The 25,527-nt window shown below is 46.5% G+C and overlaps 1 protein-coding gene across 1 annotated transcript; it reads left to right on the top strand.

The window, feature by feature from the left end:
- The first annotated feature begins 2,055 nt into the window (after positions 1-2,055).
- On the top strand, positions 2,056-8,051 carry LOC543460 (histone-lysine N-methyltransferase, H3 lysine-9 specific SUVH1). Its single transcript, XM_044595495.1, has 3 exons — positions 2,056-2,236; positions 5,032-7,122; positions 7,707-8,051. The coding sequence occupies exon 2, from the start codon at positions 5,052-5,054 to the stop codon at positions 7,080-7,082; it is 2,031 nt and encodes a 676-aa protein (XP_044451430.1). The 5' UTR covers positions 2,056-2,236; positions 5,032-5,051; the 3' UTR covers positions 7,083-7,122; positions 7,707-8,051.
- Positions 8,052-25,527: the final 17,476 nt, after the last annotated feature.

The following is a 25,527-nucleotide window of genomic DNA, read 5'->3' as shown; positions in this document are numbered from 1 at the left end:
GTTGTAATTCGGGATGCCCACATATTTATAGGTAGAGGGAGCTAGGAGACTCCAAATGAGGTGCAGTTTTCGCCCACACGATCGTGATCGAACGACCTAGAGCATGGAAGAGAGTTTGGTGGGTTTTGGGCTGGTTTTGGAGGGGGTTTTTGCTGGACACTCAAATGGACTTTGCGGATGCCCGGTTAACTGTTGGAGTACCAAACGACCTCCGAATGGAACGAAACTTGACCAGTAGTCTCCGGGTGATATATTAAGACCACTTGACAAGCCTCGGTCCATTCCGAGAAAGTTTGACACACGCACACGAAAGAAAATAGAGAGGGGTGCACCGGAGGAGATAGGAGCGCCGGATTGCAAAACGGACAACGGGGAAAAAGCTCGGATGCATGAGACGAACACGTATGCGAATGCAATGCACATGATGACATGATATGAAAATGCATAACATGACAAAATACAAAACGAAAGACAAAACCCGACAACGGAGGGAAAAACATATCACATAGCCGGAAATGGCAAGAGTCGGAGTTACAAATATGGGAAGTTACATGCGGGGTGTTACAAGAGCATCCCATTTCAATCCCAACAAGTGTAGTCATATGAAGTAAGGAATAACTGGGGGGGGGGGACGAGGAGGGATCAGAGATCATAACATAGTTGTCCTGAGCTTCTGCTCTACGCTTAGCCAAATCTTCCATTCTAACATCTTCCTTTGCCCTTATGTGTGAGGCATCTTCTTAGAGCATCATCCGTGTCAGCTTCATCTATGTTTTCAACAAAAACTACATGAATTTGTGTCATTCTTTCCCCAAAGTTGTCCACTGATACTTGATTACCATTGTACTCAGTAGACTCAAGAGATTTCCCAGAATCTCCACTATCTTCTTTTTCTCCCACATAAACTCCAGCGTCACCATCTACTAACTTAGCCATCTCAATTTCCATTTGCTCCCTCCTAGCAGTTTCCTGAACAAAGAGTTTTCTATTTACGAAATTCAGTTTCCATTTACGAAATTCAATTTCAAGCTTTTTCTTATCAGCTTCTAATTCAAGCAACTTCTTCTCTTGCAAAGCTCATAGGGCAGTTTGCCTAGTTTTCTCTTCCTCTAAAGATTGAACCCTTTTGAGAACAACATCAAATTAGATTTCATTTTAGCTTTCTCTCCAGTAAGCTCAATGCTTAATTTCATAGCATCATTTCTCCTACCAACCTCTTCAATCTGAGCCAAGGACATGTGGGATGTCTTCTTTTCCATTCTCCTCGCTCCTCAGTTTTTCCGTGCTACCCTCTCTAAAACATCCATCATCTAGGTCTCCACCACCACCAAAACCAACAACCCTTTTGTTTTCATCGTACCAACCCATCTCAACTACTGAGTCCACTTCGGTGTCAATTCTGAAAATCAGCAAGTCCTTAGAAGCGATTTAAATATAGTTAGGGAGGGAAGGCTGTCAGTAGCAACTCGAACAGAAATTTCGAAAGATTGAAAAAGCAAGTCGAACAAAAATGCTTCGTCCCCGTGGGAGGGATGGTGCAGCCGGAAGAAGGCCGTCGACATGCTCACTCGAGGGCTCAGCGGCGACCCGGCACAACCGGCCCATTTTAGTCGGCCCTTCTTTGTTTGGGCCTCTGCCACCGGTTCCAAGTCGCTGTTTGGTCCACCTACGACGCCCAAGGTTCTCTGTGTGTGTGTGTGTGTTTTTCGTTTGAAATAGGTTTCCACCAAGCGTGCGTGCGGACGCGGCCTTGCACTAGAGTGGAGTGTGCACAAAGACGCGGTACGTTTGCTTGCCCGGCCGCCTCGTCAGACTTTTTCGCCATCTCGGGCGAAACCGTTGTGCTAGAGCCATACAAGCCCCCTTTTTCCCGGCCCAAGAAAACGCCGAGACCCAACCTGACACGACCACCGCCGCACGAGCAGGGCCCCACCACCACCCCAACAATTTTCCTTCCCTTCCCTTCCCTTCCTCGGGCCCGCGCGCCCTCCGCCGTCGGATCCGCGGCCGACGCGCCACGATCTCTCCCCGAGCCGGTTAAACCAGTCTCCACCATCCCACACAGACGAGTCAGTCAGACAGGCACAGCGGTCCACGCTTCTCCCGTCCAATTTCCACCACGCCACCGACCCGCCGCCGCGGAGATCGCTCGCTGTCCTCGTCGTCGACGCCGGCGGCGGCCAGGAGATCTCCCCGCTCCTCTCCCTCCCTTCGCCCCCCAAGGCGCTCGGCTCAGGTAGGCTTCCTTCCATCCTCTCCCACCCTCTCCCTCTCGCGACCCATGCTAGCACGGCCTCGGCGAGCCGTGTCCATTTCCATCCCTCGGTTCGGGATGGGCTCCGCGTGGTCTCCTGTCTTCTCCCCGTCCGAGGCTCAGACGCCGCCGCGTTCGTCATCCCTCGGCCCTTCCCCCTGCCTCGGGCCTCGCCTCCTAGGGTTTGCTGAACAGTGCCCATGCGTTCTCCCCTTAATTACATTTCCATGCTGTTCTTGCCTAGATCTGTTCCGACTTAGGTTTTCTTACTAGTGGCCGTGTGCATTCTTGTTTTGGGGACCTTTCGTTTCTCCCCCAAATCGGTATGGCAAAAAACACAGCATCGCTTTTAGCTTTAGGCATTTTCAGTACCACTTTTAGGGTGGACGTAATTAGCTAGCTAGCAGATCTGCATCAAATTGCCATTAACTCACCTGGTTGGACCTCATCGGCATTTCGACGGACCATGCCAATTCTATCCACGATTCTTTTCTAGGAAGATTTGGGTCTGTATAGCATTAAAAGAAGACCATTTTAGCAGTATGCCATTGAAAGGAAAACTTTTGATTGCAGTTTTCTATGGCGTTCTTTCAGCGATACAGACCCAAACTTTCCTTCTTTCTGACAGTGTTAATTCTGGACCTAATTACCATCTTTTCTAATTCTCATTTGCATGCATTTTGTGGTAGTGGCACATGCGTATTTTCTGGGGAAAAAAGAATGTTGGCCATGTGTGTCGACTGTCGACAGAAGTTTACGGATTGAAACTTTGGGCTTTGTTTGTACTACAGTCTTCAGGTAGGAAGTGGGAGGTTTTGCAATATTTATTTGTACCAGGATGAAACTTTTGCTATGGATGGAGTAATCTCAATGAATATGTGGTTCTTGAAATGTAGTTTGCCAATGTACGTCTGCACAGCTATTTTCGTTACCCGAACAAAAAATGGCAACCTACAGTACTATTTACATCACCTAGCAAAAAAAAGAAAAACAGTTTGCAATATGCTGTCCATCCATAACTGACAGGGGTGACAAGCTGTTTCTTCACCATATACTTAAGGGTGGCATCTGCAACAAAGCAAATTTCCAAACTATACAAGATGGTCTGGAACTTTTGAGATCTCCAGATGTGCCTCCTAGCCAAAATTACAGTCTCCTTAAAGCAGGGCGTAGTGAAATGTATACAAGCCCATTGGATTGAAAACGCTAAGCTCCCCAGGGCTCAAACCAATTTGGAGACAGGTCCATACCCTTGTGCTGAAATTGCAGTGGAAGAATAGATGCTGCCAGTCCTCTTTAGCTCCTAAAGGGCAGAGCACAAATGATCATCATCAAACACATGCCAATGCCTACGTTTTAGCATATCCCTGGTGTTGATTCTATCATTGAGGATCAGCCAGGCAAATATTTCATATGTCAAGACACACCTGCTTTGCCAAATCCTGCTCTAAATCTGTTCCGGCGCGGTGTACCTCAACTTCTCTTCTTTTTCATAGTACCTCTCCCCAACTTCTTGGCTGACCTTCACCCGAACTTCCACACCGTTTGTGCTAATCTAGTATTGATGGCAGAGCCCAATCCGAATCCATGGCTCTTGAATTCCTAAGTAATTATATCTTCCAAACTTTTCCCTGCTTCGTCCTCATTCTTGTAAGAGCAAATCCAGTGGCAGAGATAATATATAAGTGGGGCCATTCATATAGGGTAAAAACAAAAGTATTTTAAATGTGAGCATACCAGTTATATTGTCCTAGCGGTAAAGCTTTGAGGTTTTGTGTTTGAAACCCATCAACTTATGGTTTATTTCTCATATTAATATCCTGTACACCTCCAATAACCGCAAAAACAAGGAAATGCCGAATTGACGAATCGAACACAACTGAGACTTTCCAGTGCGCCAGCTTACATATGTCCAATTTCCATGTTGGCTTGACTTGGTCTCCTGCTGGTCCCCTCACTCTGATGCTGGCAATTGATGGAAAGAGTATGGCGACTAGCTATTCAGCAGCATGATTAATCAGCAGGGGTTAGGATTTGCTTGTATGTAGCATTGTGATCATATATTGATTTATTCTGGATACGGTGCAACGTACAAGCACTTTGATAGTAGTTTTACATATTTTAGTTAGTGTTATCTAGCTGTCCTAGTATTCTTCCATTATCAGTGCTAGTTAGTAAATGGTACTGATGTATACCGCTGTTCTTCTACCCTCTGCTACCGATGGTCCAATGCTACTTGTTTAGTACTACCTCCGTCCTGGTTTATTGGTCCCCTTCGTATTTTGTGTCAAGTTTGATTATAAATTTAACCAAGAAAATACTAATGCATGTCACCGAAAATTATATCGTTTGATTTGTATTTTGAACATAGTTTCAAATGATGTTATTTTTGTTATGTATAACTTATATTTTATTAGTTAAAATCATGGTCAAAGTATGACACTGTACGAGGGGGACTAATAAACCAGGACGGAGGTAGTGCATGGAAGAAAATGCTTTATCTAGTTAAAAGTGCAAGTAATTCTCAAAGGGCAATTATGGTCCCATCAGTTCTTGTAGATTTGCTCTAGGTGTGGTTTCTGATTTGCTTTTGAAAAGATCAAATGAGTAACAAAAGCAGGTGAGACTTTAGTTTGGTGTTTAACTTCCATGCTGGTTGTAGTTACATGCAGTACTTTCTCCAGGGTGGAACCATGCTTAAGGATTCAATAAGCGCTGCTTACTCCATTTTGATTTTGTTTCTGTATAGTCCACTGAGGTTTTCCTTCCTTGTGCAGGAATTTTTGGTTGATTTAAGATGGACAGGGCTAGGAATTTTATACCTGGCCCTAATCAGGAGCTTCTGGATATCAAGCCAATAAGGTCTTTAGCTCCAATGTTCCCTGCACCCATGGGAGTCAACATTAACCAGTCAAGCACCCCACCGTTGGTCTGTGTGACTCCTGTTGGCCAGTTTCCTACAGGATTTGGTGGTGGAAACCTTCCTGCCTTTGGATCATTCGCCACCTTCAGTGCTACCGCGAATGGTTTTTTGCAAGCAGGCACAAGTGCTAATGGGGCCATTGATGCTACTCCTATCTCAGCATACAAGACGAGATCATCTGGGGCTACAGCACTTAATGGTGACGATGAACCTTATTCGGGTAATCAGACTTCAGCATCTGGACGCAAGGCTAAGAAGAGGTCAGCTGGTTTGTCTGCTGACGGCTCAGATGGTGTTAAGGCCAAGCGCCCTAAGCCTGTCTACAAGAATCTTGTTGCTGGCAAGGAGCTTGCTTTCTTGCCAGCTTCACCAAATAATCCTAGGGAGATTGTGGAAGCAGTTCATATGACCTTCGAGGCACTCAGACGTAGACATCTTCAGATGGATGAAACACAGGACGCTAGCAGACGTGCAGACCTGAAAGCTGGCGCCATCATGATGGCCAGTAATATCAGGGCGAATGTGGGGAAGAGGGTAGGGACTGCTCCTGGAGTTGAAATAGGGGATATTTTCTATTTCAGGATGGAGCTATGCATCATTGGGCTGCACGCTCCTAGCATGGGTGGCATTGATTACATGAGTGCTAAATTTGGAGCTGACGAGGATTCTGTAGCAATATGTATTGTTGCAGCAGGTGGTTATGAGAACGAGGATGATGACACAGATACACTGGTGTACAGTGGTTCAGGGGGTAACAGTAGGAATACCGAGGAGAGGCATGACCAGAAGCTTGAGAGGGGCAACCTTGCTCTCGAGAGGAGTATGCACAGGAAGAATGAGATAAGGGTTGTGCGGGGATTCAAAGATCCAGCTATGGTAGCTGGCAAAATCTACATATATGATGGCCTTTATAAGATCCAAGAGTCCTGGACGGAGAGAACAAAATTTGGCGTCAATTGCTTCAAGTACAGGTTGCAGCGTGAACCTGGACAGCGTGATGGAGCTGCAATATGGAAGATGACTCAGCGATGGATACAAGATCCATCGACAAGAGGCAGGGTTATACTACGTGACCTATCATCTGGGACTGAATCGATCCCAGTGTGTCTCGTCAATGAGGTAGACCATGAGAAAGGACCTGGGCAGTTCACCTATACTAATCAGGTCAAATACTTGAGACCCGTCAGTTCCATGACACCCATGCAGGGTTGTGGTTGCCAGAGTGTTTGCCTACCTGGTGATGCCAACTGTGCTTGTGGGCAACATAACGGAGGTGATCTACCGTACAGCTCATCAGGAGTGTTGGTGTGCCGCAAGCCAATAGTATATGAATGTGGTGAAGCTTGCCATTGTACCCTGAATTGTCGGAACAGAGTGAGCCAAAAAGGGATCAGGTTCCACTTTGAGGTCTTCAGGACGGCAAATCGAGGCTGGGGTCTTCGCTGTTGGGAGCCTATTCGTGCTGGTGCATTTATTTGTGAGTATACTGGGGAGGTCATCGATGAGCTTAAAGTTAACTTGGATGACAGTGAAGATGATTACATTTTTCAGACTGTGTGCCCTGGTGAGAAGACGCTAAAATGGAATTTCGGGCCTGAACTTATAGGTGAGCAAAGCACGTACGTATCAGCTGAGGAATTTCAGCCACTGCCCATCAAGATAAGTGCAAAAAAGATGGGAAATGTCTCGCGTTTCATGAACCACAGTTGCTCCCCAAACGTCTTCTGGCAGCCAGTGCAGTACAACCATGGAGATGACAAGCACCCACACATAATGTTTTTCGCACTTAATCACATCGCTCCCATGACAGAGTTAACCTATGACTATGGTGTGGTTGGAGAAGAGACCAGTCATAGAGCCAAGACCTGCCTGTGTGGATCATTAACCTGTCGTGGGTTATTTTGATGTACATTGTGGTGGATCAACATGCAAGCCAATAAGCTAGGTAAGATTCTTTGCCCGATTGGTTTGCTGTATTGCCAATGTATTCATCCATTATATTTACTAAAGTATGCGTCTATTTCATCTGATTCCGAAATTGCTATATTTCTCAAGTGTTCTGTTATGTGATCCACCAATATTTTCTTTTTGCATGTTCATATCAGAGAATTTGACATTTTATCTTCCTCTAGCACTAACATTCGTTTTTATCACAAAGTGATGTAAGAACATGGGACCGCATATGTATAATTGATGATAGGCAAGCACAACTCTAGTCTTGAAATGCTGCGTAACACATGTTATTTTACCCATAGCCAAGCTGCACGTGTGTTTATACTAGCTACAGCAGAAGAAAGGCTTGGCTTTCTGCATCTAAGTGCTACCACCTTTTTTTGGTGTGTTAGAATATCCACCACCTTTTGAGTACTACCATCTCAAAGTAGTTAAGATAGATGTTAGTATCTTTATCGCATTTTTGGATTAATTGCGGGTTCGTATACCATCTTTTTTGGGGTGGGGGATTAGAATGTCTACCATCTTTTGAGTATCTGCTTTTACATAAACACTAGTTGTTTGCTCATCTTGCAGATGTTTCTGTTGCTACCTAGATTGTACCTATGTCGTCACATTGGTTTCTGCGAAGATGGCGTCGCTTCTGGAGTGAGAAGACAGTAAATTATCTTGGAGCTGAGACAGAATGCTCGTTGCCGTGTTATTGCCTCGCCATTTGTTCAGATAGATACTTCTGGATGATTGCGTGTATTGATGTATGTACTGCTGCAAATCTGTCTTGTCTTGCTTTTTTCGCCAACCATTTGCAACCATCTGTGTAGTAGGCTAGCGTCAGTTTTAACTGGATTGGACCTCTGGCTGTTAGCTGCTTGCGACTTGTCCGACTCGGTGCTCGCTCTTAAAACATGTCGCTTGGTTGTACTTTCTGTGTTGCCGGATGTGTCTATGATACCCACTCGCTTCGCTGGCATGTGGGATCTGGACCAGAGTGTAGTGAACCCATGGGAAATTTGCTCAATTGACATGCATTTTTCTAGGAAAATGTTCATATTCAACCACCGATTTTAGCTTTTCATCGGCTGGCTGCCAGCTTTGGTCGTCCGATCCAGCATGATTTTGTCAAAGGAGATGCTTAACAGACAAGGAGAGGCAGAGGCTATGAAAGACAAGATTGATGAGTTATCAATGCCAAGGAACTGGCGGCTCAATAGATGCAAACCAAAAAGGAGTTGGCGGAGAAGAGGCAACGAGAGAAATTGGCGCGATGGGAACAAATGAACGAAAAAAAAACCCGCAAGAGATGGAGGGTGTCGGTGCAAAAGAGAACCGTTTCATAATGTTGGATCCAAAAACCACGGATGATAAGGCGAGACCATTTTTGGGAGATGAGGCAATTGAAGATCATTGCTTCTAGGATGCCATGGAGATGCAAACACACGGGAGGAGGGAGGGTTGTACACTTGGGAGAATGCAATGGTGCCGGCAACATGTGATTTTTCATGGCGGTTGGATGTGTGCATGATGATTCCTTTTGGTTGAACTTTGGTGTTGCATAATACTTCACCTTTTGTTCATGCATTTGGAACTTATGTTATGTTTAAACTTGAATTTGAACTTGAAAAATATGGTTTGGTTTGAAATGTTGCTGAAGTGTGTGATGTTGAATCACGAAACATACTAACATCTATGTGAAATTGATGATCAACAAGACAGCATATGCATAAACATGGGAGAAACCGAAAAATTATCAAGGCCAGAACTTTATTTTTTTGAAACATCTCAAGGCTACAACTTTAAGGAATCTGAGTTTGCATTCTTCGCAGTCTTCAAAATATCATAGAGGGCACCTCAATCAGTTTTGGTGACGGACTACGATTTTGATGGCTTTGCTGCAGTTGCTTTTATAAGCCGGCCCAAGTGAGCGGCGCGACGCTAACACCCGCAATAAGCGAGTATAGTCGTTCCGTGAATAGGCTGCTATAGTTTTTTTTTTGCGGGAAAGGCTGCTATAGTTGCAAGCAAACAATTTTTTTTGTGGGTGTAGACACAATACAGGCTTACAACAGCTAGTCGCAAACATAATCTCCACTTCGGTCACTCTGGTTAGAACGAAAACTGAGCCGGAGTTTCGGTGATCCAAACTATCGGTCCCACTCAATTAGCACTTCCTCCGTCTGAAAAAACGTGTCTCTCATTTGAGGGACAAGCTTGGACAAGTTTTTACGGACGGAGGGAATAGATTGATTTGGTTGTCAATTTCAAAGAAGCGTATTTGTCAAAAACCTAAAGAACCGAAATAACCAATTTCACTGCCGTAGGAGCAATTGTGTCAATGCAGTGAAGAACCGAAGGAATCAAACGCCACAACATGTCAAATAGCACCAGAAGTTAGGTGAAGAGGAAGGAAGAAGCTAGTGAACATCGCAGATGGAGGCAAATATAACGTTGTTCTTTAGTTTTTTGCGCCTAAAGAACCGTGCCGTTTGATCAGATCACAGTATGGTGCAAACTCCGCTGCATCAGCCGATCACCTATAATCTACTGGATGTAGCCATGCACCTAGCTTGATACGCGTGCCCTTGTAACACAAGCGTCGATCGGGGCTATTTTTCACGGGGAGTACCAACTGCACTATTCCTCTCAAGGTATCGGTTGGTGCGGGGCAATACAGCATTTTATAGCCATGTCAACACGAATGTTTGGAACATGGTTCCATGCGCACCTGTTAGAAAAGTAAAATAAAAAAATACTAGAATTTTTTAAATCTGATTTTTTTGTAACATACATAGTTGTCCGGTTTGTGAAGGTATTGGTGTGAGAAGTTTTACGAAGAAATGACATCCGTGGTAAATTGGAAAAAGGGGAAAAAAATCGAAACTATATTAAAAAGCACTGTTTGCTAAATAGTAAGGTCTCATTTGTATTTTGTTCATTAAGAGTGCCAAAGGTGTCAATACTTCAGGAAACTTCACACGTGAGTAGAATGATATACCAAGTTCGATACCCTAGAATCTTATATAAATAAAAAATTTACAATATTTTTTATTTACTATTCACATGGGTGCAGTGAAACCATGTTCACCTCGGTATTTTCATGTCAGAAAATCTCAAATAAAAATTACAAAGAATTTACGAAACAAAGGCGGATCATCTGCACATAGGACTAGTGAGATACTATTCGTTAGATGTGTATTTGACAATATTTAAAGTTTTAAAGTATGGTTTGTCTTTTCAGTTATCAAACTATGACTGAAACTTATGCTGCCAACCCTCCTTCTAATCCATGATAGCAGTATAAGACCAGCCTCCAACAACACGATGACAAACTAGAGAGGATTTACATAACCAATGCACTCACAAGAAGCTAAAAGTGAAAGAAGAAAAGGCCATGATGAATACTCAAGGTCACAACTACCCAACTCATATGCTAACTCCATGGCTAAATTACTCATTTCACAACTGAAATAAGAAATGCCGGTTACCCGGATGTGGATATTTGCACCCAAAATGGTCACTCGTCGCCAATGAAGATGCGAAGGCCCAAAATTATGCGATAACATCTCCAAGGCCATCGCATGGACCGGAGAAGGGACACTGGAGAAGGACCCAATTAGATAATGCCTGAACCACATGGGGGTGTCTTCAAAAAAACAAAAAGATAAGAACACGGTTAGAGCCACTGCCGGAGAAACTTTCGGTCCCCTCACCTCTAGCTGCCATCTTGGCGTTGAAAGGTGGGCGACCACGGACCTACAAGAGTTATGTGTTCTTCGTCAGCGTCTTGTGGTGCTTTTTCTTTTTTGCAAATAAACTTATTCTAGTTCTTTCTTCAATTGTACCATGGAGCTAGAGAGGTATGTGTCCTTGCATATTTGTTTATTCATATTTGATGTGTTTATTTTGTTGCGTTATGCTATTTTTGTTGGCTTGATTTTTTGTGGAATTTGGATAATTCCTCCACTGTACGATGAAGATCATGTGATTCGACATCCTACATTTCTAGAGGATCATGCTGGTCCAAGTACATCCATTACTCACAGTTTCTCATCTTTTTGATGGGTGGCTCAAGGGACTCTTAGAAATCATTATTGGTATTCAAGTTCGTGCGGGTTAATAGGTGACAATATTGCTGGTTTGGTATAATTACAGTCTCTTTACTAATGTCCCGAGGGTATTTTGTCTTGCAAAGATTGATAGCACAAAGTTGTCTTCAAGAGACATATTTTTAGTTAAATATTAGTTTGTATTTTCTTGGATGTTAGACCTAAAGTATTGTATCTACAATGATTGTGAGTATTACAAATAGAATTACATGTGTTTCTAAGATAAAACATGAAAACATCTTCAATAAGGTGATGGAAGCATGCTGGATCTCGACACTTGCCGGCGGGAAGACTCCTGCTTCGTTTTAGGTATTTTTTAGCTTGTTTACGGTTTGTCCTGTTCAGGAGGGCGAAGTGACGACGGCTCTGTAAAGATGGAATAAGATTCTCTCCGCCTAGCCCTCATCCCGACGGTGTGTCTAGCGTCGTCGGATGGCGCGTGGAGCTATGTCTCCGGCATCTTGCGGGATTCGGTCGGTGTTTGTCTTCGTTGCATCTGTTTGGATCCGTTCTTCGTTCGTCTGCTTTCGCCTATATAAATGTTTGGATCCTTTCGATCTATACTTCTTTTCATCAGTGACGGTTGATGTTCCGGTGTGCTGGTCCTTTGTGACCTTAGCATGATAATTTTCTGATTGTCAACTACAACAAGGTTTGCCTGGCTCTAGTGAGGGAGGGGCGATGATGACGGCACGTAGTCGAAAAGCTTTCAGTGCTTGTAGTTGTCGTTAATGATCTACGAACAAGGATATAATTTTATTACTTCTTGTATTCTTTGTACTGTCACGATGTTTGATGATTATATCAAAAACTTTTGAAAAAGTGACGTGCATAGGTGTCACCACACTAGACTCTCAAATGAGGGGCTTCACTCAATTTGGCATCACCACACGCACCTACCATGTTCGTGGCCAGGGACGGGGGCCATGACTCCCCCATGTTGCAAAAAATTCTCAAATTTTATCAGTATGGAACTATGGATTAGATGTTTCATTGGCTCCCACAAAAAGAAATCCTAGCTCTGTCGCCATGCTAAAGGATAGCACCGAAGACATCATGCATGTCAGATGTGACTAATGTCTCTAGGGAGAGCGGAGGGGCGACTGATGGGTGAGGCGACTGGAGGGGCGACTGCTGCCTCCGGCCGGCCCGCACACCATGGTGCTAGGCGGCGGTTCGGAGGGCGGTTCTGGGTACTCGCCGACGATGAGGACGACGGGGATGGAGAGATGGATGCAATCTCGCCGGAACCGCCGGAGACACCGCCGTCGCCGACGCCTTCCGATCTGGTATGTGAATTTTTCAATGTAGGGTACGATGAGGAGGAGGTGGCAACAACTCTAGACAGAGTACTGCCCCCTGATGATCCAGCAAGGATTGGACTACACGCGGGGGAGAAGAAAGAAATGATCCGGCGAGTCGTTCATCGGAGGACGGCGGCGTCGGCGATCCGGCCATGGAAAGGTCCCCTCCCTAAGGTATGTCTACCAAATCTCACACTTTTCGATTTGATCCGTCCGGAGGCTTGGACTACGGTGGTGAGGAAGAAGAAAGGCCGCCGGGCAGTCGCCGGGCCGGTGCCGGCGGCAAACGCGGCGATCGCGCCGGTGATCACGGCGATCGGTGTCGGGGCTGCTCGATCCTCTCGTTTGAACGAGCTTCTGGGCCGGGTTGGGCTGACGTTATGCGAAAAGGAGACGGGCCTGACTAGGACTGGGTATGAGGCCCAGGACCTTAGCCAGGTGACCGAACGGCCTATCGAGGAGGCTAGCGACGTGCATGTGATCGAGTCGATGAGTTCGACTAGTCCTGCACTTCCTCGTCTGTTTCGTTCGTCCAGGGCGGCTAGGGTTCGCAAGGTTGCTGCGCCTGGCTTCCCTCGGATTGGTTCTGGAAGGGATGCACGTGTCCTAAGGTGCGGGACTCGCGGCTTCCCGACGTGTGGCTCGGGTCGGGCTAGGAGGATTCGACCCTTGCTGGCCATGGCCGACCGCGGGGCTGCGGCGCCGCCAGCCAAGACGCAAGCCGCCTCTGCTCCAGCAGGTCGGGGCGGGGCTACTCCGCCGCCGGTGGCGGCTGCTGGGCGCGGTGCCCTGGTGCCGCCCGGCCAGAGACCGCCGGCGGGCAGTGGTGCAACTCAGGCCACCCAGGGTCGTGGTAATGGCCGCTTGGGCGCTCGGCCGCCGGGGCAACCTTTGCAAGCTATGGCCGGTAGGGGCGGGCTGAGGCCGCCGGCGCCAGGTTTGGCTTCCGTGGCGCAGCCGGCCGCGGGTCGGGATGGGCCTCGCCCTCAGGCGCCGGGCGCGGCTGTTGTGGCTACTGCAGGCCGGGGTGGTGCGGCCCTTGGGGCTGTGCAAACGCCGTCGACCGGTCAGCCTTGTGGCGCGCCTCCGCCTCACTTCGTCGCGAGGCCTGCTCACAAACGTTCGGGACAATCGCAGACGACGCAGAATTCGAACACTTGAGGCTCCTATGATCCGCCACGAGGCCAGTGGGGAGACGATGGTTATGATGTGTATGGAGATGGACAACATCGTGGTTCCTCATCCACGGGTGGAGGACGTGGTTATGCCTGGCAGAGTGACGGGTCTGCTGAGAGACCGTTTCTCGGGCCTCCAGGAGGTTTTGTTGAGGGTGCTTCCGGTCCGGATCACCGCCAGAGAGGGGGTCACCGTGGACATCGCGGTGGTCGGGGCGGTGGACGCGGGAGGTATCATCGCAGACCGCCGCCGCCTTCGGCAGTTGTTGACCAAGCGGAGTCAGTACGGAAGACCGATAACGCTACCGCGGAGCTCCCTCCCCAGGCAATGGAGGTGGTAGCGGCTTTAGCCAATGTTGAGGCTCCGGCGACTGGGAGTGTGACTGAGGCTACAGACAGGTCTGAGGCTGAAAGGGCGTCCAAGTGGGCGCGTAATAAGGAAAGGATGCTTTGCTACCGTTGTGGTGAGAAGGGCCACTTCATTGCTGATTGCGTGGCAGAGCTGTGTGAGTCCTGTGGTAAGCCGGCACAGGCCTCGGGGGACTGCCCATTGTTGCGTGACCAGGCTCCATCTTTGACTATGTATGGAGTTTATTGTGCTGAACTTATGTTCTTTGAGTCCCCGGCTGCGAGAGAGACTCCGGAGGAGACTTTGAGCTTGACCACCGGGGTTGTCAAAGCTACTCAGGGTGAGGTTTCGGAGGCTCAGATTGTGCAGAGGCTTCAGGAACTGGCACTGGGAGACTTCCATTGGGAGCTCGTTCCCCTCGAGGCCAAGGTTTTTAAGGTGGAGTTTCCTTCAGTGGACGATCTGCAGCGACTGTTGAGTTTTGGTTTATGCAGAGTTCCTGGCACTAGGTGCATTCTGGAGTTCCATGAGTGGCAGCAGGTGGAACCTAAAGGAAAGCCGCTTACGCAGGTCTGGTTGAGGTTTTCGGGGGCTCCATCTAAGCCTTTGCAGGATGTTTGAGTCGTGGCCAGTATGGGCATTATGGTTGGCAAGACGGAGAAAGTGGATATGGCCTTTACTCGTGCACATGGAGTGGCACGCATCTTAGTGAGCGTTTTGGATATTGAGTTTGTGCCTGATGTGGTTAACTGGACCTATAGAGGAGAGGTGTTTCCTCTTGAGATCGAGTTTGAGGACGCTGCCCTGTTTGCTGACGCAATGATTGGGAATGATGTTGGCATGCACGAGGGGGACGACAGTGCGGGAGCGGAAGGGGCTCCGACTGACGAGGCGACCCGTGAGGGGACTAACGGTTCCCGTCCTGTGGCTCAGTCCGGGGATGGGACCGGGGTTGAGCCGGCACCTTCACCATCGGTGCCTATGACCTCGTTGCGGTTCGGGTCATTTGAGCCAGCCTCTGCCCCTCCCAGACTTTGGAGTGACCGGGTATATTCTGATGAGGCGTTTGAGCAGTCACTACCTTTGTTGGAGTTTGAGGATGCCGGTGGGGCACTGGCTGGATGCTCCGTGCGGACATCGTCGGTGAGGATTTTGGTTGGCTCCCGCGCCTTCTGTGGCGTCGGGGGAGGGGGATTTGGGGCAGGTGGCCCTGACTCCTCTTTCCTCGCCGGCGGTCAGGAGGACCGCATCTCCTTCGCCAGTGGCGGCGCCCGAGCCTTTGGTGGCGTTGGGGGAGGGGGGTATGGGGCAGGCGGTCCTGACTCCTTCCTCGCCGGCGGTCAGGAGGACCGCATTTCCTTCCCCTGTGGTGGCGCCCGCGCCTCTGGTGGCGTTGGGGGAGGGGGGTGTGGGGCAGGCGGCCCTGACTCCTCCTTCCTCGACGGCGGTCAGGAGGTCCGAGCCTCCTCCCTGCGTACCCGTTGTTATGGGTCTCGGCTTGGGGCACCTGTCCGAGGGGCATGGGAGCCCGCAAGCGCCTCCTCCGGTTTCCTTGGTTGACCCTTCGCGGGTTTCAGCGCGAGGGGTTACTAGGGAAGAGGTTGTTGCTTTTGGCGGGATCCCGGACCCGGCCTCGGCGGGGAGGCGGATGAGTGCCCGCATTCAGGAGCTTCCGGAGGTTGATGACATGCAGCAGAGGTGCGCTATGAGGGCGGCCAAGCTTCATGATGCTGCGATCTCTACTGGTATGTCCGTCAACATATCTAATTCTTTATTGCATTTTTCTCCTGAGGAAATTATAAATAATGCAAACCAATTAGGAGTTTCACTTGGGGCTACAGATAGTGAGATTTCCATGTCGGTGAATGATTTGTTAGATTTGGAGGCGGAGCGTGCCTTAGAAACTATTCGTAATATTGCAGCGGTTAAACCCATGAGTGACAATGAGATTAATGCATTAGGGGTTAGAGTGCTCGATAATATGTGTGTGGATCTAGCACCATCCAATCATGAGTCGGAGGACAATGATATGCCCTTAGAGAATGCAGTTGTTTGTTCCGCTGAGCCCGGTTATGAGGATCGGGAGTCAGGACTTAGTAAACCCAAGCGTAAGTGGAAACGGAAAATTTACGCCGCTTCTGCTGTTCGTAGGAGTGCTAGGATTCGGACGACTAAAAAATTTCATGATGAGTGATGAAAGGAATCTTTTGGAATAGCAGAGGTCTGAAAGACTTGGCTAAAAGAAGGTTTCTTGCTGAGGCTTCTCTGGAGCATCGTTTAGATTTTATTGCTCTATCGTAAACTGGTAGAGATAACTTTGCGCCCCAGTTCCTTTCCTCTCTTGCAGGTGGTGTTGATTTTGATTGGCATTGCCTCCCTCCGCGAGGAAGATCGGGTGGTATCTTGCTGGGTGTGGGATGCGATTCGCTTGAAGTCCGGAGTGTAGTGATGGGTGACTTCGCGGTTAAGTTTCGAGTCGGGTCTAAGGCTGATGGTTTCAACTGGGCATTGGTGGCGGTTTATGGTGCCGCACAGCCCGAGCTTAAACCAGAATTTTTGGCGGATCTTGTTCGGATTTGTGGGTCCGAACAGCTTCCAATCTTAGTTGGGGGTGATTTCAACATCATTAGGAGGAGAGAGGAGAAGAATAATGATAACTTTGACAGCAGGTGGTCGTTCATGTTCAATACTATTATTGAAAGCTTGGATCTAAGGGAGATAGAGCTTTCTGGTAGAAAGTTTACCTGGGCTAACTCTTTGCCCAACCCGACTTACGAGAAGCTTGATCGCGTTCTTGCGAGTGTGGAGTGGGAACAGAAGTTCCCGCTTGTGACGATTCAAGCTCTTTCTCGGGGTTTTTCCGATCACACACCCCTGTTTGTTGACTCAGGGGAGCCGAACCACGTGGGAAAAAAACACCTTTTCCTTTGAGATGGCCTGGTTCGAACGTGAAGGGTTCCTAGACCTGATCGCTAGTGAATGGGCGAAGGGTGTAGGCGGTAGGACCGCGGTTGAGCGTTGGCAAAATAAGATTAGGAGTTTGCGAAACTTCTTACGGGGTTGGGCTAAGCACCTTAGTGGGGTATATAAGATTGAAAAGGACAGGCTCCTCTCTCTTATACAGAATCTGGACGTTAAGGCCGAATCCACGATTTTGATGCCTGCTGAGCTCCAGGTTAAAACTGATGCAGAGAAGAGGTTGAAAGAACTTCTCCGCGAAGAAGAATTGAAGTGGGCTTTGCGGGCCAAGGTTCGCAAAGTGGTCCAAGGGGACGCGAATACTCAATTCTTTCATCTGATTGCTAATGGTAAGCACAGAAAGAAGAGAATATTCCAACTTGAACAAGATGAGGGCACTATTGTAGGACAGAATAACCTTAAAACATATATAACCGAGTATTATAGGCAGTTATTTGGACCTCCGAAGGATAATTGTGTATCTCTCGATGAGTCCAGAACTGAGGATGTGCCTCAACTTTCGGCTGCTGAAAATGATATTCTGGTTGCCCCGTTTTCGGAGAAGGAGATGTTTGATGCTATAGCACAGTTGAAAAATAATAAGGCTCCCGGACCGGATGGATTTCCGGCGGAGTTCTACAAGAAGTGCTGGCATATTATTAAGGGGGATTTGTTACCTATGTTTCATGATCTGTTCTCTGGACAGCTTCAATTATTTCACTTGAATTTTGGAACTATCACACTGCTTCCTAAGAAGACGGATGCTGTGAGAATTGAGCAGTTCAGGCCGATCTGCCTTCTCAATGTTAGTTTTAAAATATTCACCAAGGTCGGGACTAATAGGCTCACACAGATTGCGCATTCTGTGGTGCAGCACTCCCAAACTGCTTTCATGCCGGACCGAAACATCCTTGAAGGGGTGGTCGTCCTTCATGAAACGCTCCATGAAATCCATTCCAAGAAGTTAGATGGTGTCATTTTTAAGGTGGATTTCGAGAAAGCGTATGATAAGGTTAAATGGCCATTTCTCCAACAGGCATTGCGAATGAAAGGTTTTGATGAAGTCTGGCGATGCCAGGTTGAATCATTTACACAAAAAGGGTGTGTGGGAATTAAAGTGAATGATGATATCGGTCATTACTTCCAGACACATAAAGGCCTAAGACAAGGAGATCCGATGTCCCCTATCTTGTTTAACATTGTGGTTGATATGTTAGCAATCTTGATAGGAAGGGCTAAGGAGAATGGTCAAGTGGGTGGCTTGGTACCTCATCTGGTTGATGGAGGTGTATCCATCCTTCAGTACGCTGATGATACAATCATCTTTATGGAGCATGACCTAGCCAAGGCGAGAAATATGAAGCTGGTGTTATGCCTGTTCGAACAATTGACCGGGTTAAAGATTAACTTTCATAAGAGCGAGCTGTTCTGCTTTGGTAGAGCCAAAGACGAACAGGAGGCTTATCGGCAATTGTTTGGGTGCGACTTGGGGGTTTTACCTTTCTCGTATCTAGGTATTCCAATTCACCATAGAAAGCTGACCAATAGAGAATGGAAATGCATCGAAGACCGGTTTGAGAAGAAACTGAGTTGCTGGAAGGGAAAACTCATGTCATATGGAGGCCGGTTAATTCTGATTAATTCGGTGCTCACGAGTATGCCTATGTTTCTCTTATCGTTCTTTCAAGTCCCAGTTGGTGTTAGGAAAAGACTGGACTTTTATCGATCGCGTTTCTTTTGGCAAGGTGATGATCTCAAAAGAAAATACAGACTTGCAAAATGGGATATCATCTGTCGACCGAAAGACCAAGGGGGTCTTGGTATTGAGAATCTTGAAGTTAAGAACAGATGCCTTCTTAGCAAGTGGCTGTGGAAGCTTTCTTTTGAGACTGATGCCATGTGGGCCCAGATCCTTCGCGGCAAGTACCTACAGACTAAGTCCTTGTCCCAGGTCACAGTCAGGCCAACTGACTCGCCTTTCTGGTAAGGCCTGATGAAAGTCAAACAATCTCTGTTTAATAGGACAAAGGTTGTTATTGGCAACGGCGCTACTACGCGCTTCTGGGAGGATACTTGGCTCGGCGAGACACCCTTAGCCATTCAATATCCGTCTTTATATCGCATTGTTCAACGACGTGGGGTGTTCGTTGCTACGATGTTTCAATCCACCCCCCTTAATATTCAGTTCAGACGGTCGTTAATGGGCAATCGTTGGGAAGATTGGCTTCGTTTAGTTCGGCGACTAATGGATGTCCAGCTTTCTCAACACCCCGATGAATTACGCTGGAAACTAACTAAGTCTGGAGTATTCACGGTTAAATCAATGTATATTGATGTAATTAATTCGAGCTCCATTCCTACCTCCAAGCATGTTTGGGCTGTCAAAGTTCCTTTGAAAATAAAAGTGTTTATGTGGTTTGTCCATAAACAGGTTATTTTAACCAAGGATAATTTGATTAAGCGTAATTGGACAGGACCTACGAGGTGTAGCTTCTGTGATCTGGACGAGACGATCAAACATCTCTTTTTTGATTGCCCATTGGCCATAGTACTTTGGCGGACGGTTCACATTGCTTTTAATATTACTCCACCGATTTCTGTCACTTCGTTATTTGGGACATGGCTCACTGGGATTGAGCCTGAATTAGCGAGACATATTCGTGTTGGAGTTTGCGCTTTGTTGTGGACTATCTGGACTTGCAGGAATGATTTGGTTTTTAACAGAACATCACGTGTTCACTTTTTCCAGGTTATTTTCCGAGCTACGGCCGTGATCCGTTCATGGTCGCTACTCACTCCGATGGAGGCCAGGGAGCGTTTGGTTACTGGATCTATCCGCTGGGAGATGGTAGCTCGGGATATCTTCAACCGGTTTGGATGGCGGTCATGTAATAGGATAGGCAATTAGTTTCCCTATCTATCTTTAGCCAGCCGGTTGTGGCGTATTTATCTTGGCTAGTCTGTGTGCTTAGCCTCTTTTAGCTCTGTGTGAGCTGTCTTTTTATTACTTTTCAGTCCGAGACTTTGGAACCTTGTTGGAACCTTTTATTTTGGTAATAAGATGGCCGTATGCATCATTCTGATGCAGAGGCCGGGGAGATCCCCCTTTTCGAAAAAAAAGATAAGATGATGCCTTCTCCTAAAAAAAAGAGCATCTACAATCACAAGTAGCAAATGTGAGCCCCTATATATCCGCGCATGTGCCCGGACTGCCTGCAGATAGCGCCGGGCAAGTCTCCATTTGCCCGCATCCACAACCACACTTCCTATATATCAATACCTAAATCCATGCAAATTTATGCACGTCGATCATACAATGCAAATTCATTATAAATTCAACAATACAAAGATAGTGTAGCCCAAATAAATTCATTACATACCAAAATAAAATTCAGTAGTTCATACATAGATAAGCGATACATGAATGAATCAATGACTTCAATTGTCTCGGTCATTGATCCTCTTCTTGCGGAGCAACCACTTCTTCCCTTCATCATCCAAGAGGTTGATATCCTGCAACATGATCCTTGACTCCGCCGCCTCTCTTACAAGCTGCAACTTCTCTTTCTCAAGCTCAAGATCATACATTGTCACCGTTTGTTCAAGCTCCTATTTTTCAACCTTCTCTTGCCTCTTCAATTCTACTTTTTTCTTCTCCAAGATCAACCTCTCCCGGTCGTACTCCATCTTCCCTCTTTGCACATCGATGAACATCTTGTACCTTTCCTCCTTCTTCACCTCCTTGGCGGAAAAAATGCCCGTCCAAGTGGTGGACATTTTTCTTGCCGCGCCTTCGCGTGCCATCCTCTCCTTCTCCCACTTGTTTCCCATCACCTGCCGGTTTCTTTTTGACACATTTGCTTGCATATCTGCCTCATCATTTTCTTCTTCTTCCTCATCGAGTCCAATTGATTGAGCGGAGCTAGACCCATTGTTTTTCTTTATCTTCTTCGTGCCGTTTTCAATACCCTTGAGGACAGTCTACCACTTGGGCTTCCCATTCAATTTCATCCAACAATGTGAAAAAGTGAACGCCTACTTCTTCACTTGATGGTACAATGCCGCTGCCAAAGTTGCATGGGTTTGAACTTTGATGCCGCTTTGGTTCCGGCCAACAACTTGTTTAAGATAACTAACAAATTTGCCCACAGCCTCTTGAATGAGTGACCATCTATGTTGGAGAGAGCATGTGACACGTGGTTGGTAACGATTGGGTGTGGCTTCGCACAGTGCTTTTGAAGTTTGTGAATTTTTTGATTTTTCCCAATATGTCTCTCCTTTTTGCTCGATTTCACATAATGGATCCATGCTTGTGTCACACCAACTTTCACACAACAAACCATCTTCAAATTGTGTGAGTGAAGGACCTCTAGGCTTCACTACTTTCACATCAACTTTCTTGTTCGTTTTAGTGTGTGATGTTTGCCCAAATTCAAACACCGAGGAATTGGTATCCTCCATGGTAAATTGCAAAGACTCTTGACCATCATTTATCATGTCATGCAATATTTGTTCCCACAATATGCATCATAATTTAACTATCGTCCTACAAGTTTGGTACGATGGTATGTGCAACAAAAGAATTCACAAATTCAAATTGTAAATGGGCAAAGATTGTACCGGGGTCTTGGTCGGGCGTTTCGTCGAACAACGTGTGGGCATGCCCAGAGCCGGCATTGCCCGGCGACGCCCGATGCCTTTGGAGCTGCGGCGAGTCGACTATTGTGGATGCGCCAGGGACAGCTTGTGAGAAGCACAAATCTGGGATGCTCATCCATTTGGAAGGCGGAACGGAGTCAGGCTCCGCCAACAAGTTATTTGTCCCCGCGGCCACAACCTCCGGATTGGTGGTTGTCGCGATAAAGTCCATGTCCTTAGCACCTGGCATGAATGCCATCTCAGGACCGGCCACCTCCGCAGCTGCCTTCGCTGCCGCCTCACGTTCTTGCTACCTCCAGCGGCGGTCCTTCCGGGCAGGGTTCTCCTCCTTGTGAGGAACCACTAGGCTGGGGAGCCCGACCGATTCTGCCGAGGCATCGTCCAAGGCCATGGCAGCGAACAGGGTTGTTGGTGACGACATTAGCGACGACGGACGAGGACGGCGAGCAAGGGAGGAGGTGGATGGCTGCGCGGAGGCATTAGGGTTTCGGTCGAAGCGGAGAAGAAGTCAATTTAAGAGGATTTTGAATGGGTCCGGTTTTGTCAAAGCCGAGGTGACGAACACGTCCGGGTGTTCCAATATCCGCCCCAGATATATGAAGTGCCGGCCATCTCGGGCAGCCGGATTTACGAGGACCGATTGGGTGTGGTTTTTGCGTCCGGCAACCGGGCAGCCCGTCCGGGTGTTTAGAACGGATATGAGGCGTCCAATTACAAATGCTCTAAGACGGTGGCATGGTGTCATCCATAAGAAATGAGGCGTCCAATTATAGATGCTCTAAGACGGTGGCATGGTGCGATCCATCGGATTCGTGAAGGGCAGGTGGAAGTGAGGAGATCCTGTGTCACGGAGCAGCGCACGACGCTCTGTAAGGTACAGCCGCACAACCCCCGTGCCACCACAGTCCATGTAACGCACCATCTACGTGTCATCTCCCTCCATTGAAAGGTGTACCGGTGCCCATACACCCTTGCCGCCACTGAGCGTCAGGATGACACGGAGAATCCCAGCCGGCATCGTAGACGACGCATCACACCGCCGTCCCCTACGCATCACCACCGCTCACATGTCAGAGTTTGTTGAGATCTGATTACCGGATCGGGGTTCACTTTAATTGCTTGTGTTGTAGTACGTATGTACTGTAGCATATACTAATTGAAGGTACTTATTAGCTATAGAAACCAAAATTATTGGGAGCACTGCGCAAGCCTTTCCATACTGATTGCTTTCTAAGCCCCACATACCAGCATAACACTGTAACACCACCAACTCGTAACTAGTCCAAGAAAAAGAACTCCTAACTACTCATCCACATTGTTGCTATTCTGCGATGATCTGCTCGTCAGCATCAAGGGATGGCCAGATCATGCGCCATCCTTTATGAGTTATAAAATTTGTTCTTCTAAAGAAAGCCCGATTTGGATGTTTTAGCAGCAGATGCCACTTGGGTATGTTTTCTCGAATGGACGTTGTCTATACCGCGCGACGCGGCGTCCACGCCACACTCCTGTGGATCGACCACGACAATACAACATCATCCTGATCCTAATAATGTGTGATTTGATGTGGAAATGAACGAAACTGGCCCTTTTCTAACTTCAACATAGAATGACTCCAGTCTGAAAATATTTCATAAATTGTCCTTTTTGAATGACTTCCGGGGCTAGAGCTGTTAGATAATAACGAGAAATAAACGAGACAGAGAGACACGGTTTTTTAGTGGAAACCTTTGCGGGAGAAAACCACGGACGCATGAAGGCGCAATCACTATGATGGAGGAGTATTACAAGCATGAGACGACAGACCGTCTGAGGTGCGACTACATGGGCTATATATGAGGGCAATACATAAGAGTCCTTGTAGGACAAGTAAACGAGTTGTACTCGTACGCGTCGACGTCAACGCAAAGGCCCACACCAGTTGTACTACGTCTAGTCCAACACGGTATAATTTGGATCACAATTTAACAATCTTCACCTTGATCCAAATTCTCTCCAGTAATCGAAGAAAGTAAATAACTTCATCCAAATCAGCATAAACACCTTGTGCGTCAAAGTCCATAGGACTAGTGAGAAATGCCAACTAAGCCTGAGCAAAGCTCAAACTTATTGGTAGGAACTGGCTTTGTCATCATATCGGCAGGATTATCATGAGTACTTATCTTGCATACCTTCAAATTACCTTCAACAACAACATCTCGAATATAATGGAATCTGACATCAATGTGCTTTGTCCTCTTATGATACATTGGATTCCTTGTAAGATATATGGCACTTTGACTATCAGAAAATATGGTAGGGCAAGATGAATCTCCACAAAGCTTAGTGTACAAACCTCTCAACCAGATAGCTTCTTTACATGCCTCAGAAATAGCCATATACTCGGCATCAGTAGTGGAACATGCCACAATAGACTGCAAAGTTGCTCTCCAACTCACAGCACAACCACCAATGGTGAAAACATAACCTGTGAGCGATCTTCTCTTATCCAAATCACCACCAAAATCAAAATCAACAAAACCAACAAGTCCATCTCTAGTTCTCCCAAACTGTAAATAAGCATTAGAAGTACCTCGCAGGTATCTGAAAATCCACTGAACTGCTTTTCAATGCTCTTTTCCGGGATTAGCCATGTATCTATTGACAACACTCAATGCATATGATAAATTCGGATGAGAACAAACCATGGCATACATAAGTGAACCAACTTCACTCGAATAGGAACTCTAGACATGTACTCAATATCTGCATCTGACTTAGGACATAAGGCTGATGATAACTTGAAGTGTGCAGCTAACGGAGTACTCACCGGCTTGGCATTATGCATATTAAAACGACGAAGAACTTTATCAATATATCCCTTCTGACTTAGATATATTTTTCCAGACGGTCTATCTCTGGATATTTCCATGCCAAGTATTTTCTTTGCTACAGCCAAATCCTTCATCTCAAATTCATTACTCAATTGCTTCTTTAGTTCATTAATATCTAACATACTCTTTGCAGCAATAAGCATATCATCAACATAAAGGAGCAAATATATAGTTGAACCATTGATAGTTTTCAAATAAACACAACTATCATAATTAGACCTTTTGAAACCTTGAGAAAGCATAAAGGTGTCAAATCTCTTGTACCACTGTCTAGGGGATTGCTTCAATCCATACAGAGATTTCTTTACCTTACAGACAAGCTTTTCTTTTCCAGGAATAACAAAACCTTTAGGTTGTTCCATATAAATATCCTCTTCTAATTCTCCATGTAAAAGTGCAGTTTTAACATCCAATTGTTCAAGCTCAAAATCATGCATGGCAACAATATTGACTAAAGTGCGAATAGAGCTATGCTTCACAACAGGAGAAAATACTTCGTTATAGTCAATATCTGGAATCTGACTGTAACCTTTAGCAACTAACCTTGCTTTATATCTTGTCTCATCATTAGAAGAAACACCTTCTTTCCTCTTGAAAACCCACTTGCAACGAATATGTTTCTTCTTTCTAGGTAATCTTACTAAATCCCAAGTGCCATTCTTTTCAAGTGATTCCATCTCATCATGCATAGCGGTCATCCACTTATTACTATCACCAGAAATAATAGCCTCAGAATATGAAGAAGGCTCAGAATTACGTTCAATTTCTTCCGCAACAGATAAAGCAAAATAACAATATTGCACTCTTCAATTAACCTGTCAGGTTTATTAGTACCCCGTCTAACTCTGTCACGTGCAAGATTCCATTTGGGCGGAACAATAGGCTGATTTAGAGTGGGAGTGACATCATTAACGACGGGTTCATCATGTGCATCAACAATTTCATTACCAGATGTATCACCTGAATCAATAACATG

Source organism: Triticum aestivum, chromosome 1D (genome assembly GCF_018294505.1).
Source record: "Triticum aestivum cultivar Chinese Spring chromosome 1D, IWGSC CS RefSeq v2.1, whole genome shotgun sequence".
Taxonomy (NCBI): domain Eukaryota; kingdom Viridiplantae; phylum Streptophyta; class Magnoliopsida; order Poales; family Poaceae; genus Triticum; species Triticum aestivum.
Note: the sequence above shows the minus strand (reverse complement) of the source record. Positions and strands in the feature narration are given on the sequence as shown.

Bases quoted from the DNA above. Each gene is read 5' to 3' on its own strand.
- LOC543460 (XM_044595495.1), top strand. From the start codon at position 5,052: ATGGACAGGGCTAGGAATTTTATACCTGGCCCTAATCAGGAGCTTCTG.